The 15,573-nt window shown below is 39.3% G+C and overlaps 2 protein-coding genes across 10 annotated transcripts in view; both read right to left on the bottom strand.

The window, feature by feature from the left end:
* Window positions 1–6,550, bottom strand: part of macf1a (microtubule actin crosslinking factor 1a) — a 196,470-nt gene extending 189,920 nt beyond the window's left edge. For 7 of the 8 annotated variants that reach the window (XM_053675247.1, XM_053675256.1, XM_053675248.1 and 4 more), the window contains exons 1-2: window positions 6,342–6,549; window positions 753–987 (exon numbers count right to left, since the gene is read on the bottom strand). In XM_053675247.1, the coding sequence (XP_053531222.1) occupies window positions 753–975 (223 nt within the window). In that variant the 5' untranslated portion in view covers window positions 976–987; window positions 6,342–6,549. Of the gene's footprint in view, window positions 1–752; window positions 988–6,341 lie in introns of all 8 variants that reach the window. The other variant, XM_053675246.1, reaches the window with a different exon arrangement.
* Window positions 6,551–11,743: 5,193 nt separating this feature from the next.
* Window positions 11,744–14,669, bottom strand: ndufs5 (NADH:ubiquinone oxidoreductase subunit S5). Of its 2 annotated transcripts, none has more exons than XM_017453949.3 (3): window positions 14,558–14,669; window positions 13,603–13,822; window positions 11,744–11,980 (listed from the first exon to the last, which is right to left on the bottom strand). In XM_017453949.3, exons 2-3 carry the CDS (start codon window positions 13,816–13,818, stop codon window positions 11,876–11,878), a joined length of 321 nt encoding a protein of 106 aa, XP_017309438.1. In that variant the 5' UTR covers window positions 13,819–13,822; window positions 14,558–14,669; the 3' UTR covers window positions 11,744–11,875.
* Window positions 14,670–15,573: the final 904 nt, after the last annotated feature.

Genomic DNA, 15,573 nt, shown 5'->3' with positions numbered 1-15,573 from the left:
TTAGCATACAGTATATCAACCATGGATAATCAAGTATATTGCTGTTCCCTATTATATCACAACACTGTTGAATTCAAGTGATTAATTTTGTATAACAGCACGGCTGTAACAATAGTGCAGGTCTAAGAATAAACAGATTTTAAAGTGCTGTTTTTTAACAAATAAAAATCATGGTTGATATGGTGACGGTATCTATAAGAAGTTCGTTTAACATTTTTGGAAGGAGTCTCCAGTGTCAGCGCTTTCTAAAAGTCAGGTAATTTTTTAAAAACTTTTCCATAATGGAAAAGTCTCAGAAATGAGAACGCTGCCTTGTCTCATTAATTTCATATAATGCTATAATATAATTGATAACAGGAACTAATTTGTTTCGCAGACATTCACAACATTACTTGTAACTATAATCAGATTAAAAAGTCTGAGGTATCATTCTTGAATAAATTTAGAAATGTAATCCTTGGCAACTTGCTGTAGTATAACAGGAATAAAACACTTTGGGACATGCTATTCTAGGAAAATGAATGTAGTTTAGCCTAGTTCTGGGAAACACTGAGTCACACTTTGTTGTTTTCTCTTTTCTCTAATTCCCCTTAAATACGTGATCTGAAATGTTAAGTGATTGTGAACTCCTGCTCTAACTCACTTTAATTCAAGTCCTTTGATGTTCCCCAAAAAACAACCTTAAATCAGTCTCTCAGACATGCCCACAAGGTGTCATTAAAAACAGATGCAGAGACAGCTGGATTTCCTACCTGCTACTCGCACCACAGCTCTCTCCGCAGGGTCCAGCACAGAGTCCTGGCTCTTCCGCTTGCGTCTCTCGTGTTTAGACAGATTCCACGGCAGAGTGTCCCCTTTCGGCCCAGTGCTGCTGTGTGGGCACGGAGACAGGGATCCCCCTGAACGCTCACTGCGGAACGAACGCTCGCTCATACATGAGCGCTCACTCAGGCTCTCATCTTCAGAAGAAGACATATCGCCGTGGGGCTGGAAGAAAGCATGAGGTTTGTTAGAACTTCAGCATGGTGTGAGAAGTAAACACATAATGACACGCTTGGGCAGCACAACAAAGTTGTTTGTATTGTCAGTTAATTACAGAGTATCAGCTGCACATTTCTTACATTCACAGAGACGATAATGGGTAGGAGGAGATCAGGTGATCACTCAAGGAATGATGATGGAGACAAAAAGGAGAGGGAGATTGAGCATGCTCATTAATGAGCTATTAATATAAGCTTAAATCCAGATCAATATAGGACGTTCTGGAGATGGCCCCAGAGCAGCGATCTCTCTCCTTCTGTGATCAGATGGAAGGAATGATGCCCATGGGAACAAGAATAGACATCTGTCCATCTCCAAGCTCCACATAAGCTGAAAGATCAATACCACTGACCTCAGCGCAAGGTAACTGCACATGATCCCTTATGCCTCTTGTCACCTTTAATAAAATATCAAACAAAATCGGACAAAAGCCCTTCTTCTGAAACTTTCATGACTTAACTTTGTGTCCTGGATTGACCACATCTATAAATGTACAGTATATACATTCAACTGTGTGTTAAGTTCAAAATCCATTCAAGAGAATGGATTTTTTTTTCCAGATCAATGAGCACTTTCTGTATCCAGTAGATGTGCAGGTATTTCCTGTGCATGTCTGGTTCTGTTGCATTTTTTTTTCTGCAAAGATCAGGAAAGAGCTCAGAGAAAGCTTAATGTGTCTAAAACTCGATCAACATTCCGGCCTTCGCTGCCATGTTTTCCTTCTGTGGCAGCCAGCATATATTAATAGCCGTGGTTCGAAACCACACTGTCTCATTATGTGCTTGTGAGGCACAATGTAAAGGGAAAAGGCAGGGGTTTTTTTTGTGTGTGTGTGTGTGTGTGTGTGTGTGTGTGTGTGTGTGTGTGTGTGTGTGTGTGTGTGTGTGTGCGTAAAATGTGTAAAAACACGATCCAATCATTTCCATTCACTCTGACAGATCACGGCAGCTGCAGGAGCAGTGTGTGCTGACATGGAGTTGTGTTGATTTAAAGTCTCTGTCCAATTGGCAGAGGATTTCCAAATAGACTGAAAAAACAACAACACATGCCTCAGCATCATGCGTAATCACTCGACAGTAAGGAGGAGAGAATATGGAACAGATAGCCGGATACACTTCACCTCACATGACTCTCACAAGGACGGCTCTGAGAACGCCACCAGCACCCTGTTAGGCATCAACATCCTCTTAATGTTAGCAACTCATTGAAGAGGGAATGTCATGAAAACACTGAGCAATGGACTCTCATTCTTCAGTATACACTTCACTCATTCAGAGATTATTGTGGACTGAATGAATAGAGTTTCATCTCACTATAATGGAGATGCCTATCTACTATTCTACAGTGAGAACAATAAAGTTCGATTGACAGTAGACATCATTCAGTATTAGGATATGAAATAGGTTCTTAAGAGAACATAAAATTCATGATCCCCCTGTCTACAGTACCTCATCCATCAATTCAAAGAGACCACTCTAACACCACCACCAAACGGACATGGAAATAACATGGTAGTGTATACAACACTAGTAAAATTGTATCAGATACTGCAGTGTTCCCTCAGAGTCACTGTTGGGTTAGGACACAGTCCACCAAAAATATCCATTCAAAAACAGTCTTGTGGTCTGAAACTGACATTAATTAATGACTGAAGAACAATTAACATAAATTGCCTAGAAAAAGATGAGCTACATTCTTTAACTGTACACCTACCTCTTGGACCTGCAAGGTACATGTGTCCAGTGTACACAGGCATACATAGACAATTATACACAGTGTTTAAAAACACAAACATGGCTTCTGCACCTGACACACTCTTAGAATCGCCAAACACCACAAAGACAAGACCAAAAGAACAAAACTGCCAATGCTCTCTGGGTGAGAGGGATGGCACACGCTCTGTCTCCTATCAATCACAAAGACTCTAGTCAATCGGTGGCCTCTGCGCTTTCCTCCGAGGGTGTTACACTGCCCTGTGATGCAGCCTGAGCAGCAGTTCAAAAACAGTTCAAAATAACCATACATATCAACAACTCAATATAAAATGAATCAGATACTAAATTAATTCAGCAAGTAAAGGCTACCAGTTTAGGCCCGATCTCTCCCGTTAATTAGATGACATGATTATTTAGATTACAAAGACTCTTTAGTGTCTCATGAAGATTCACAGAGAACTTACCTTGAAGAGCTAATTAGTTAGGTTTCACACAGTAGCTCACAGTTGCCCAGTTCAGGGAAGTAAAATATCGCGACTGACACATAAAACTATAAAGTTTGTTCATGCCACACAGCCACAGAACGAGAGAGAAAATGGGGGAGAGAAAGAGGGAGAGGAAGAGAAAGAGGGAGAGAATGAGGAAGAGAAAGAGGGAGAGAATGAGGGAGAGAAAGAGGGAGAGAATGAGGGAGAGAATGAGGGAGAGAATGAGGGAGAGAATGAAGGAGAGGGAGAGAAAGAGGGAGAGAATGAGAGAGAAAGAGGGAGAGAATGAACGAGAGGATGAAGGAGAGAAAGAGGGAGAGAATGAACGAGAGGATGAAGGAGAGAAAGAGGGAGTGGATGAGGGAGAGAATGAGGGCGAGAATGAAGGAGAGAAAGAGGGAGAGTCAAGCTGCCAGCAGCAGCAGAGAGCAGTGCAGCTCCCAGCCCTATTCAGCAGGTTAGCGAAACATAGGTACAGCAAGATAATGACAACAGGTGAAAATAACTGTATTCTGTCTGTGTATTTAAAACACTGATGAGTGAGATATGAAGAGAAAATATTACTTGTCCTCTAAAAAATTCTTGTCCTCTATAATGCTGAGGTCTAATGCCTCTGTTCTGCTGTGCAGTGCATTTTCATGTCTACATGTCTCTCAATATATGCTCTAATCGTTCAGGATTTTCTTTAAAAATTCACCCGAGAATAGTTGTCAAACATATTGTGTGAAAATACACATGGATTTTTGTAACAATTATTTGTATTTCAGCTGCACACTCGGATACTGCAGGTCCAGATGAAGCCAGCCAGAGTGTTAGTGAAGGGGATCCACCATCTTCAGAACCAGAACCAGTCACCAAGTCACCAAGCAGTTCTTCTGGCCCGGTAGGACCTGATGGTATGCTGCTGTTTTCATACTGCAGTTGTAATGAATTTAATCTAAATCATAGACTTTTGGATCAGCAGTTAGATAGTTTATGTTTGCATGCCATGATGACAGTGAGTTTATGAAAGTGTAAGGCCATTCACCCTGGTGTTATTTTCATTTGATTCTTTCCAGACATTTCCCAGTGCAGAGAAGAGGGTTCTGTCCAGCCTTCAAAGAATTATTCTGCTCCCCTCTGACCTGATGGAATGCCTTTGTTTGCTTTGTTTTTTCTTCAAATATTGCATTATCTTTTATTTTGTCTATATACAGTATATATATGATTCTTACTGGGGAAAAAATTTACATAATATGTAAAAAAAAAAATTTCATTATTGTGAAATTTTGTTTGTAACATTTTAGATATTTTCATTTACACTAGAACAAACGGTCTCTCCATCCACATCAGCTCCACCAGCCTCTTCTTACTCGCTCTTCAAGAAGGCTGACGTTCATACTTCTTGTGTTCGAGCATGGTGCTATGTTTGTTCTGTTTTTATAAAAAGTTGTTACGTGGTTTTGTTTAATAAAAAAACATTCAGTATTAAAGCAACATGCTCAGATTTGTACGTAAATGTCTATATTTCCTACATTTTTTTTTTCTTTTAACCTGGCTGTGAATAAATGTAAATATTCAAAACCATTTTAGTTTATTACTGCTACTTTCAACAAGTGTGATTATTCTGCATACGCATTAATAGTAATGCTGTGGTATACTGCAGGTAGAAAATAAGACCAAACTAATTTAGTTATTTGTTAAGGACCCACAGGGCACAGGACCCAGATCTGTGCCCACAGTATGCCTCCGGTGTGCATAGGGGTGCAATGCGCAATGGGCCCCAAATCCCAGGTGGTTAGTCATTTTTATTTAAACAGACATGCTGTACTTTACAGCAACATTACAGAATCATGTAGTTTTCACAATAACTGTCTTAAACTGATAAAATACACAGGATTTTTAAAAAATGATATTCACAGACATATAGCGATTTCTATAGTGAAATTCTGTACATAATATCGTAGGCTATGAAACACATTTTACATTATATTTACATGTAAATAGAATAGTATAATAGTATAGACGCTATACTGTTAAAAAGAAACATCCCTACCGCATTTTTTACAGTAGGCTAAGTTTCCAGTAACCGCTACCTGATTTTATTATGGATTTTACAGTTGTTGTTTTTTACTGTAAACCAGCATACATTTCTGCTGTTTTTTTTTTTTTTTTTTTTTACAGTAGAGTTCTGGTAAGCACAGCTGAAAGTTTTTTTTTGTTTTGTTTTTTTAAACCGTAAATTTAACAGGAATTACTATTATTATTTTTTTATTATTATTTACAGTGTACCTTTTAAAGATTTAAAAAAAAAAAAAAAAAAAAAAGATATATCATTGATGGCATCGCCTCAGTGACTAGGAAAAGTTCAGTCTGCTAAAATCAGCTCAGTGAGGATGTCATTAATCAGCCAATACTCAGAGATCTGTTATCTGTCTCATTCAAAATAAAACAGAAATAGTATCTGTACATCCCTGATAGATGTGTGTACAGACAGTGAAGGCGAATAATGAGGCCATGGAATATTCAGAGCATGGAGCATTTAGAGATACAGCCTACTGCTCCTCTCACCTCAACATGCAAACATGGATCTCCTTCTATCTTCTCCATATTAAACTCAGTTATGGATCATTTGCCTGTCAGATCCCAGGGCGTGTGCAGGACTGTTAGTGTGGGTAAGACACTGGACTGGACTGAATAAGAGGAGAGAAATGTGTCGGCATCTCCTGCTGCTCTCTGGCTCATGGGAATCAATAAAAGGCTCTTGATGAAGGGTTTTACTCGCTGGTCGTAGTGCACAGCTACAAAGTCAAACGTTATTAAAAAGAGACTGTAATGTAAAATCTGGGCTTGGCTCGTGATGTGATCGGTCAGTGAGCAAGCCTTTGTCCATACAGCAGACCGGATTCCTTATGATGATGGCCTGGATCACAGAGCTCTGTGTAAAAGCTCCAGAATGAAATAGCGGCCGTTAACAAGCGCCTAGTGCTTTTAGATCTCATGGATTCAATTTCCGGCTCTATCAGCATCAGAGTGATTGAATACACCGCAGTGGATGAGGATGAGAAGCCATCACACAACAGACATCTCGAGGATGTAGATTTCTAAAGCGCCTTACCGGAGATCGCCGGAGTCCCCGAGCCCCGGACAGAGGCACGCGGCAGGGATGCGAGGAGAACCCGCTACGATCCTGTGATCCACCGGCGGCTTGAATGCGATCCGCTGTGGACGGTTGGGAAATCGATCCTCCAGCGATCACACCGAGCCGGGAAACGGAAGAGCAGAACTACACAGAGCGAGTGCCGCGGTAATGGCTGTCTGTCCCCCTCCTTTCATATCCCTCCTTCTCTCCCGCTCTCACTCCTTCTCTCCCCCTCCTCCTCTTCCTCATAGTCGTTTCCTCTCCCTCCTGCTCCTCCTCCTCCTCCTCCTCCTCCTCCTCCTCCTCCTCTTCAGCCCCCTCCACCATCACTATCACATTCCCCAATCTCCAACCAAACACCTTCATGAGCTGATGAGCTGTGATGACAGTGTAAGTATCCCCAGACACTGAAACGAGCTTGTAACAAAACGCATAATTTTTCTTTTTCAAGTTAGACAGAGCACAATTTATACAGTGCTGCCTTTCAGTCCAGCCTGTGATTTTGACCTAGTCCTACGTGTACACTCTATAAAGTATATGAACACCTGACCATCACATCCATATGTGGTTCTTCCCCAATCTGTTGCCACAAAGTTGGAAGCACACATTTGTATAGGATGTCTTTGTATTAGAACATTAGAATTTCCCTTCACTGGAACTAAGGGGCTGAAACCTGTTCCAGCATGACAATGCCCCCGTGCACAAAATGAGGTCCATGAAGACATGGTTTGCCAAGTTTGGAGTTGTAGAACTTGAGTGTCCTGCACAGAGCCCTGGCTCAACCTCACTGAACAACTTTGGGATGAACTGGAACGCTTACTCCACCCCAAACCTGCTCTCCTGACATCAGTGTCTGACCTCACTAATGCTCTTGTGATTGATGAGCAAATCCCCACATCCATACCCCAACAGCTAGTGGAAAGCCTTCCCAGAAGAGTGGAGGTTATTATAACAGCAAAGGGGGCTTAAATCTGGAACGAGATGTTCAAAAAGCACATATGAGTGTGATGTTCAGATGTCCAAAAACTTTTGGCCATATAGTGTATTCTGTAGCCTAAATCAGTATACCAGTAACCTACTAGGGATACACGAATCCCGCCTTCTTATTGTCAGTAAAAAAAATACTGAGTATTTTAGGATTAGTATAACTAATCCGATACTGACTACTTAGTAAATTAAGCAACTCACTGCAAAGCCTCTGGTGCCAGGTCATGCACAACAAAGTTCACAATTTCACAACATAAAACATGTCAGTGAAACAGATCTAAAAATATATCAAATCCATTCTGATACTGCTCCAGTGTTTCAGTGTCTGGAAACAATACTCCGTATTAAAATCAGTGCATAACTACCTAATCATTATCATAACGATGTCCACGTTCACAAATCTCAGCCCACAAAGCTAATCAACACACATGGCATTAACCAATATGCTCATCCTCACAGACAAACGCACGGATTCCGTGTCACATCCAGGTTTTTAGATATGGGGTGACAGAGGACAGTGTAGTTTATAATTATAGTATCTCACAAAAGTGAGTACACCCCTCACATTTTTGTAAATATTTGATTATATGTTTTCATGTGACAACACTGAAGAAATGACACTTTGCTACAATGTAAAGTAGTGAGTGTACAGCTTGTGTAACAGTGTAAATTTGCCGTCCCCTCAAAATAACTCAACACACAGCCATTAATGTCTAAACCGCTGGCAACAAAAGTGAGTTGAGGAGTTATTTGGAGGGGACAGCAAATTTACACTGTTACACAAGCTGTACACTCACTACTTTACATTGTAGCAAAGTGTCATTTCTTCAGTGTTGTCACATGAAAAGATATCATCATATATTTACAAAAATGTGAGGGGTGTAATATGTAATGTGAGATACTGTATATACAGGACAAGATTGCATTGAGAGTATCTGTTTTAAACCTTGGTGCAAAGTAGGATAAATGGCCACATAATGACATCACTGTATTGGTTTTACGGTTGTTCTGTAGCTCCTACAATTTATTCAAAATACTCACAAAGTTGCAATAATTAATATGAGCGACATATGACTCAGCAAGTTGGAGTGATATGCTGGAGTTGGAGCAGTGTGATTTGAGGTCAGACTTGGTGGTATACACACACACACACACACACACACACACACACACACACACACACACACACACACACACACACACACACACACACACACACACACACACGCACCCCTGTATGGATTCCTGTGTGAGTAGGTGGTAGTCAGAGCTACTGAAGTGTGACTAAAAGCGCAGGAATTTAGTTCAACAGCTCAGGATTAACTGAACCAAACACTGATGGTCTAATCAAATACAACTATATCAGCCTACAATACTACTAGCCTAACATATGAAACGTTTTATGTCTTCATTTGCGAATGAGAGCCAGCAGGAAACACTGAAAATTGTTTATCTTCTCATAAGTGATGCTACGCATACGAATGTGAGCTCTAAAACTCATATGTTTCGTCTTATTTTGTAGTTGATTTGTACTAACCATATGGAAAATCGACGTCATGCCCCAAATACAAACTACATTTGGAGAAAGTTAAGAAGAAATAGAAATGGATTTTATCAAAACATTTAATATGTAAAGTTTCACAGATGCTCGTTCAGAATGGTGTAGCTTGATATCATAAAAAAATGTCCACTATAAATATATTAACATGCACTATTTTAGCATTCTGTTAGACGCAGTAATAAAGGCGAACAATATCTGATATCAGCTGCCTGAAGTCTGATTTTTGTTCCATGCAACATTTCCATTGAACAACTCTCAGATCCTCTAAGCTGTAAATTCACACACTGGTTTGTCTTATGATATTTGTAAGGACCTTCCATTGAAATAATTATATACAGCTAATTAATGCTATACCTAGACACAAATTTAACTCCAATCTTAACTTTAGTAAGTAAAAACAAATCTTTTGGTGCTTAATTTTTGTTTTTAATAAAAGCTGTAGTTTTTGTTATTTAAAAAAGAGCAGTTTCCCTTGTGTGATCCAGTCAAATGTCCCCACAATTTGGGTCCCCACAAAGATATAAAGATACTCCCACACAGATCCCACCTGCACCCAGCTGATATAACTGTGCCGGATGTCACTGAGCTGAGACTCTTATTCAAATCAGGTCTGAACACTGGGAATGTCTTGACAAATCTATTCTTAAGGGGTTTTTTGTCCATTTTTTTTTTTTTTTTGTGCCTTATGTTTTGAATTGTTACTGTATACACTCAAAATTTACTTCTAGTATGTTCCTTTCCTCATACAGAAAATAACTTTTGCACTTAAATTGAGTTGAAATGCTTATTAAACTTTAACACAAATAAACAAATTTCATGTGTAATTTTCATGTGTAATGGGTCACAGTAGTGACATTTTGTCCTCAAACTAAACAGTAGTTAATATTTTTTAAATATTGTCCCAGTAAGACATCGTGTGCAAGTCATTGTGTGAAACTGATGGTTTTCTAACGCCATCTAGTGGGCCAAAACTATATTCCATATTAGTATCAGATTCTGCAAACTGAACAAGTGCCATGGATAAACTGCCTAGCTTTTAGTCGGACTATCCGTCTTCTGAATTTTGACTAACTCGTGCATTATGTTGGTCTTATAGGCTACTTGAGGCTCATTAACTCATTATTTAAAATCTTCATCCAGCTATTTGTAAAATTGCTCTGAAGCTCAATTTCTGCACCCTGGTGCACAGAGTGAGGTTTGTTGCAGGATTTAAATGGTAAATGGTCTGCACTTATATAGCTCTTTTATCCAAAGCGCTTTACACTGTGTCTCATTCACCCACTCACACACACACGGTAGCAGAGTTGCCATGCAAGGTGCTAGCTTGCCATGGGGAGCAACTTGGGGTTCAGTGTCTTGCCCAAGGACACTTCGGCATGTGGAGTCACGTGGGCCGGGAATCGAACCACCAACCCTACAATTAGTGGACAACCCGCTCTACCACCTGAACCTCATCCACCCACAGAGTTAATGTATATTGCGCTACAGAAGAAGAAGAACAACAACAACTTGCAGCACAGGCAAGTATGAGGCTGAGCATCACAGCTCTGCTTAATGTTTCACAAATCCTGCAGCAGAGGAGTAGGATTTTACCCTTTTATAGTTCCCTTTACAGTGGCAAACAAACAAACACACACACACACACACACACACACACACACACACCTGCAGCTGTCCCCTTTAGTTATACATTATAGTTTACTGGATATGCAGCTGATATAAACAAATATCCGTCCATCTATCCTACACAAGGTCACAGAGGAGTCTAAAGCTTATCCCAGGGAACCTGGGGAACAAGGCAGGGGACATCCTGGACAGGGTTCCACCGATGTCCATCTCTACAACTCATGTCTTTGGGCTTGGGGAGGAAACCAGAGTATCTGGAGGAAACCCTCGAAGCACAGGGAGAACGTGCAAACGCCACGCACACAAGCTAGAGGCGGGAATTGAACCCCCAACCCTGGAGGTGCGAGGCAAACGTGCCCAGCACTAATTCACAGTACCTGCCATAAACAGATATAAAAATATGCAAAAACTATGTTGGAAGTGAAAACATAAATACAGCCAAAAATAAACTGTGCTTTAACTGTTAAAGCACAGTTATACCATTGTTCTGTGGAATTCTTGAATCTGATTGGTCAATAGGTCTTGATTAATTTTTCCTAACAGCAGTTCTGAAAGTAGTGCCTGTTGTACTATAATTCAAATCCCAGGATTATATTAATGCACTCATTCTAATACATGATCATTTCTATAGTAACAGCTAATACAACTCGTATGGTGGATGCGGTACATAACCTAAGGCGAATTTAATTTAATAAGTGGAGTTAAAAATCTGTTAACAAAAAGAAATGTGTATAATCGTTGATGTGGTGAAGCTTTCTGTTAAGAGGTGTTTATTTAACATTTATGTGAGCTGCGTGTCTAAGGTTCGTAACAGTACGTTTTCCACTACAGGGAACTCTACCGGTTAGAATACTTTGTGCTTTACACCTTGTAAATGATAATCTGAGCAGCTAGAACATATGTGATTACAGGAACTAACCTGTTTTGCAGAACTATAAACAGAAAGACACGAGACATGTCACTGTTTAATCAATACAAACAATTTAACTGTAGGCAAATTACTGTGGTATTTGAGAAATAAAATAATCCACTTTGGGGTGATAATTCTGTACTTCTCTGACGCACTCATTATTACAATAAACAGAGCAACAGAAAGTGTTCGTCTTCTGTATTAATTTGACGTACACATGATTTTCTTTGAAAGCATTTACAAACAATGATCCTGTCCATGAGACTGTGTACAAAAAAAAAACCTCAAACAGACTTGAACTGATGTATAGAATTTATTTAATTTTGAGTAGAACAGATAAACAATGTTGTTAGAAGAATAATTATAATACACGATAGAGTCAGCACACTGAGCGTTTAACAGCGGGCCAGGCAGGGAGCCGAGAGCTCAGGGCCGAGGTTCTTCATTGCCAGTCTGATGTGCAGGAGGTGTGTATGAACCTTCATTAATCAGCTTCTCCCTCTGCTTCCGGATCTCATACAAGCGCTTGTTCTGGGTGAAGACACAGAAAGTTAGGAATGTAGGAACAAGCTGGAAAAAAGGTGCTATTCAAAAGACAACATGGAAGAATAATTAAGCCTCATCTTTATTCACCTCAGCAAGGTGAATAAAGTGACACATTTCCCTGCACAGAATAGAAAAGAACAGAAAAGCTGTTGACTTGGAAGTCACTTTTAAAGGATGCCTCTGGGGCATTTTACTGATAAACGATTAAAATGCGCGATTATGTAACGCAAATTCAAAACTTTCAGACACTGGAGCATTACAGTAAAAATCAATTTACACTTTCCCTCAGGCTATGATGTACCAGTGTGCAATTGTGCAGAAATAGACACACTTCTATGACTGCAGACAAGTTTCCAACCACTTTTTGCACTTTTCTGTTATCAACAAAGTGAAAAAAAGGTTTAGAAATTTGTTCTCTCCTGCCTGTTTCCATCCAATTGACCTTTTACCGATAATATGGTGCACGTAATGGCAGCCTTAAAAAAAAAAAAACAGACTGTTGGATAAGTTTTTGTATACTGCGAGTTTCCTGGGATGGGCGCGAGGCTCCCTGTGACTCTGTAGACTAAACAGTACATCATTTCTTGCAAATCGCAAATTGTGTACCTTTTGCATCATGCATGCCCTCAAATCTTTGTAAAATAGAGAAAGTATTGAGACAATTAATTGAAATTGGCCAGCTTACTGACATTTTAATTTCACAAATAACTGCAGATGTACGAAATATCTGAAGACGACGTCAAAATGGAGCATTTCGTCATCTGATAGTGCTCCAAGTGACTGCCCTTATGCAACCAATACCCATGGGTCTGGGAAAGACCATGCAATAGTGTGTTCTGGGAGGCAGTGGTGGAGAGACGTTTTACAATGTCACAGCCCATGTTTGAGATGCTGGGCCAATTAACTGTAGTGAGGGCGACTTTCAGGGTTGGCAAAAGCGACTGGCTATTGATGTGTATATGCTGTGTGCACAACGACTAAAGAAAAATGACTGCAGTGTTACATCAGGCTGCTGAATATAGTGGAGGCGAATTAAATTAATTACATACTGTAATTCTTTGGTGCATGTTGTGCCACAGGTTTACGGTGCACCAGATGGTACGCACTCCCCTATTCTTCCCCCGAAGATTAATAAATTCTGTCATGTGACACTTTTATTCCCCTGTGAATGCCATTTTTCTGGACAAAAGGTTTCTGTTGACACTTGTGACATTTTATAGATAATTTGTGTTTCCATCACCTATATTTAAAGATTTCAATGCACTAAAACTTTTTTTTTTGCAAAATTTTTTTAAAAATTCCTTGGATGGAAACAGAGCTAATGTCAGTAATACAAATTGCTCTCCCTGAAAAAGCAGTGTTAGATGTTTATTCACAAACACAAGCTGCGGAACGCGGGAAAGAGTCAACAAAAACATACGTCACATGAATGTTTATCAACTGAGCGAGCAACTGCCCTTAGACTTCCAATCACAAATCAACAGCTTTTCTGTTCTCTCTCAATGAAAACAAATGTGTTGAAATTATTGTTCTTTGCAAATGAATCTGTGCTAGAAATGCAGTATTTAGAGATTACGTTAAAATATAAATTATTTAAATGTACTAACCGTCTTTTGTCGGTGCATGCACTCATAGAAATCTTCAAACTCGAGTTTGCATTCTTTCTTCGCACGGGTATGCCCGATGCCATGACCACACTCGATCCACTCCTTCTCGAAGGCGTGGCAGCGTGCAGCTCGCTTGTAAGGCTGCTCGCCGCTCTGGGTCAGGATCCATTGGTCCAACTTGATTCCCAGCCTAGACTGCAGATCAACGAATGGCATGGTTCTAGAAAATAAAAATATGTATAATGAATTCAAACACATGATCATTAAATGGAAAAATTAACTCATATTATTCATATATTCTTGGGGGGGGTGGGCTCCAAGCCCAAAATGGCAAGATATTACACTTTTAATGGTCTTAACAACAATTCATTCATCAGGAAATTACCAAGAGTTAAACAAAATAGATAAAGTACCTTATTATTGGATAGCTTTTCCCTTTGATTTCTTTAAATGTTTAAGCATTGTGGGTAAATTTGCACACAGCTTTTGATCTATTTATTTATTTATATTTTTCCTGTTTATTTTTATTTGAATGTTCTACACCCAGACACATATAAGTTTGAATTTTACATCAAACATTTGAATCATTATCATGACTTTACCTATGTATACAAGAAGTGAATTTCCCTGTTTCTAATATTCCCCGGTTCACTAATATTTTGACTTACTAAAAACTTCACAGATACTATATTTAATAAATACACCATTATTCATTTAAAGGGTGCACTAGCTACTAGCTACAAAACACATTCCCGACACTTGACTCTAATTCTTTACGACAGCGTTAGCATCCAGCTAACTAAACACACCGCAGTGCTCTCTTCTACAGCGCTCAATCCCAGCAGTAAACATCTTTATGCGGTAATATGCCGCTCTGAAAGCTTTTTTCCAAACATTAATATTATCTCCTTCTATAAAGCAAAGGCTTTCATATTTAAAAGACAAAAAGAGTCACCGTACTCCTCGGGTTCACTTTAACCTTTTCCAGACCCACCACAGTTCACTGACGGCTTGCCGTAAATCAGTTCCGAAGAACCAATGTTCGCGACACTGCTGCAAGGCTGATCATGACGTCATTAGGGCAGTGGGGGCCGATAGATGGCGCTGTGGGAATAGTTAATGTTGTTAATTTATTTTTTTGTCGTGATCTTTTACATTAGAATCATTCTTTAGCAAGTTCAGCACGAACTAGCTTGTTTTTTTTATTGTTTACTCTTTTGCATTCAATAATAAAAAAAGATTAAAATGTATTGAACTACCAGGTGAAGTTTTACTGTACCCTGCTGAAAAAAACATAATAGAAACCCTCACAGATTTTGTAATTTTGTCCCTGTGGGTCTCTACTAGTAATTTGTTGCCTTCTGTTGGTGGCACGTTATGTCTAGTGGATACCATTAAGGACCTATCTCGCTAATATGCAGACTACATAATGGAAATCATTTGGTCATGGTTTTAATGGTTAACAACTGTTGGTTTGTAATGGTATTTGTAGTGGAAGCCATTAAACTTTCTGTGATTTTTCTATTTTTTTCCCCAGCAGGGTATGCATGTACTAGAGTAATTACTCTAATAGTTATTCTTTATTTAAGCCAATCAATCTTTATGGATACTTTTTTCCCCCACCAGTTTTTATACTCTGTTTAATTCTAAGGTCAAAATGACCCAAATATAACCAGCATAATTTAAATATGAAGAGGACTGCAGGTGCACCAAATAGTACAACTGAATGAGTCCTTTTTCATGTTCAGTAGAGAAAATGAACATAACATTTTATGCCGTTATTTTTATTTTTTTAACAGGTAATTTGGACATGAACAGTACAAGGGTTAATAATAAATTGTTAAATATGTACGGTATGATGTTTTACTGTTAAAGTTTGCGATACATTATAATGTTTAGGGCAATGGCAGAGTCAGGGGTCCCGCTTCCCCTGAGTAAAATAACTGCATAAGTTTAGGTTTAGGTGCCTCT

Source organism: Ictalurus punctatus, chromosome 24, assembly GCF_001660625.3.
Source record: "Ictalurus punctatus breed USDA103 chromosome 24, Coco_2.0, whole genome shotgun sequence".
Taxonomy (NCBI): Eukaryota; Metazoa; Chordata; class Actinopteri; order Siluriformes; family Ictaluridae; genus Ictalurus; species Ictalurus punctatus.
Note: the sequence above shows the minus strand (reverse complement) of the source record. Positions and strands in the feature narration are given on the sequence as shown.

Excerpts from the sequence above, each read along its gene's own strand:
- ndufs5 (XM_017453949.3), bottom strand. The coding sequence starts at position 13,818 with ATGCCATTCGTTGATCTGCAGTCTAGGCTGGGAATCAAGTTGGACCAA. Across the intron at positions 11,981-13,602 it reads GCATGCACCGACAAAAGACG|AACAAGCGCTTGTATGAGAT; the intron begins GTTAGTACATTT and ends GTCTTCACCCAG.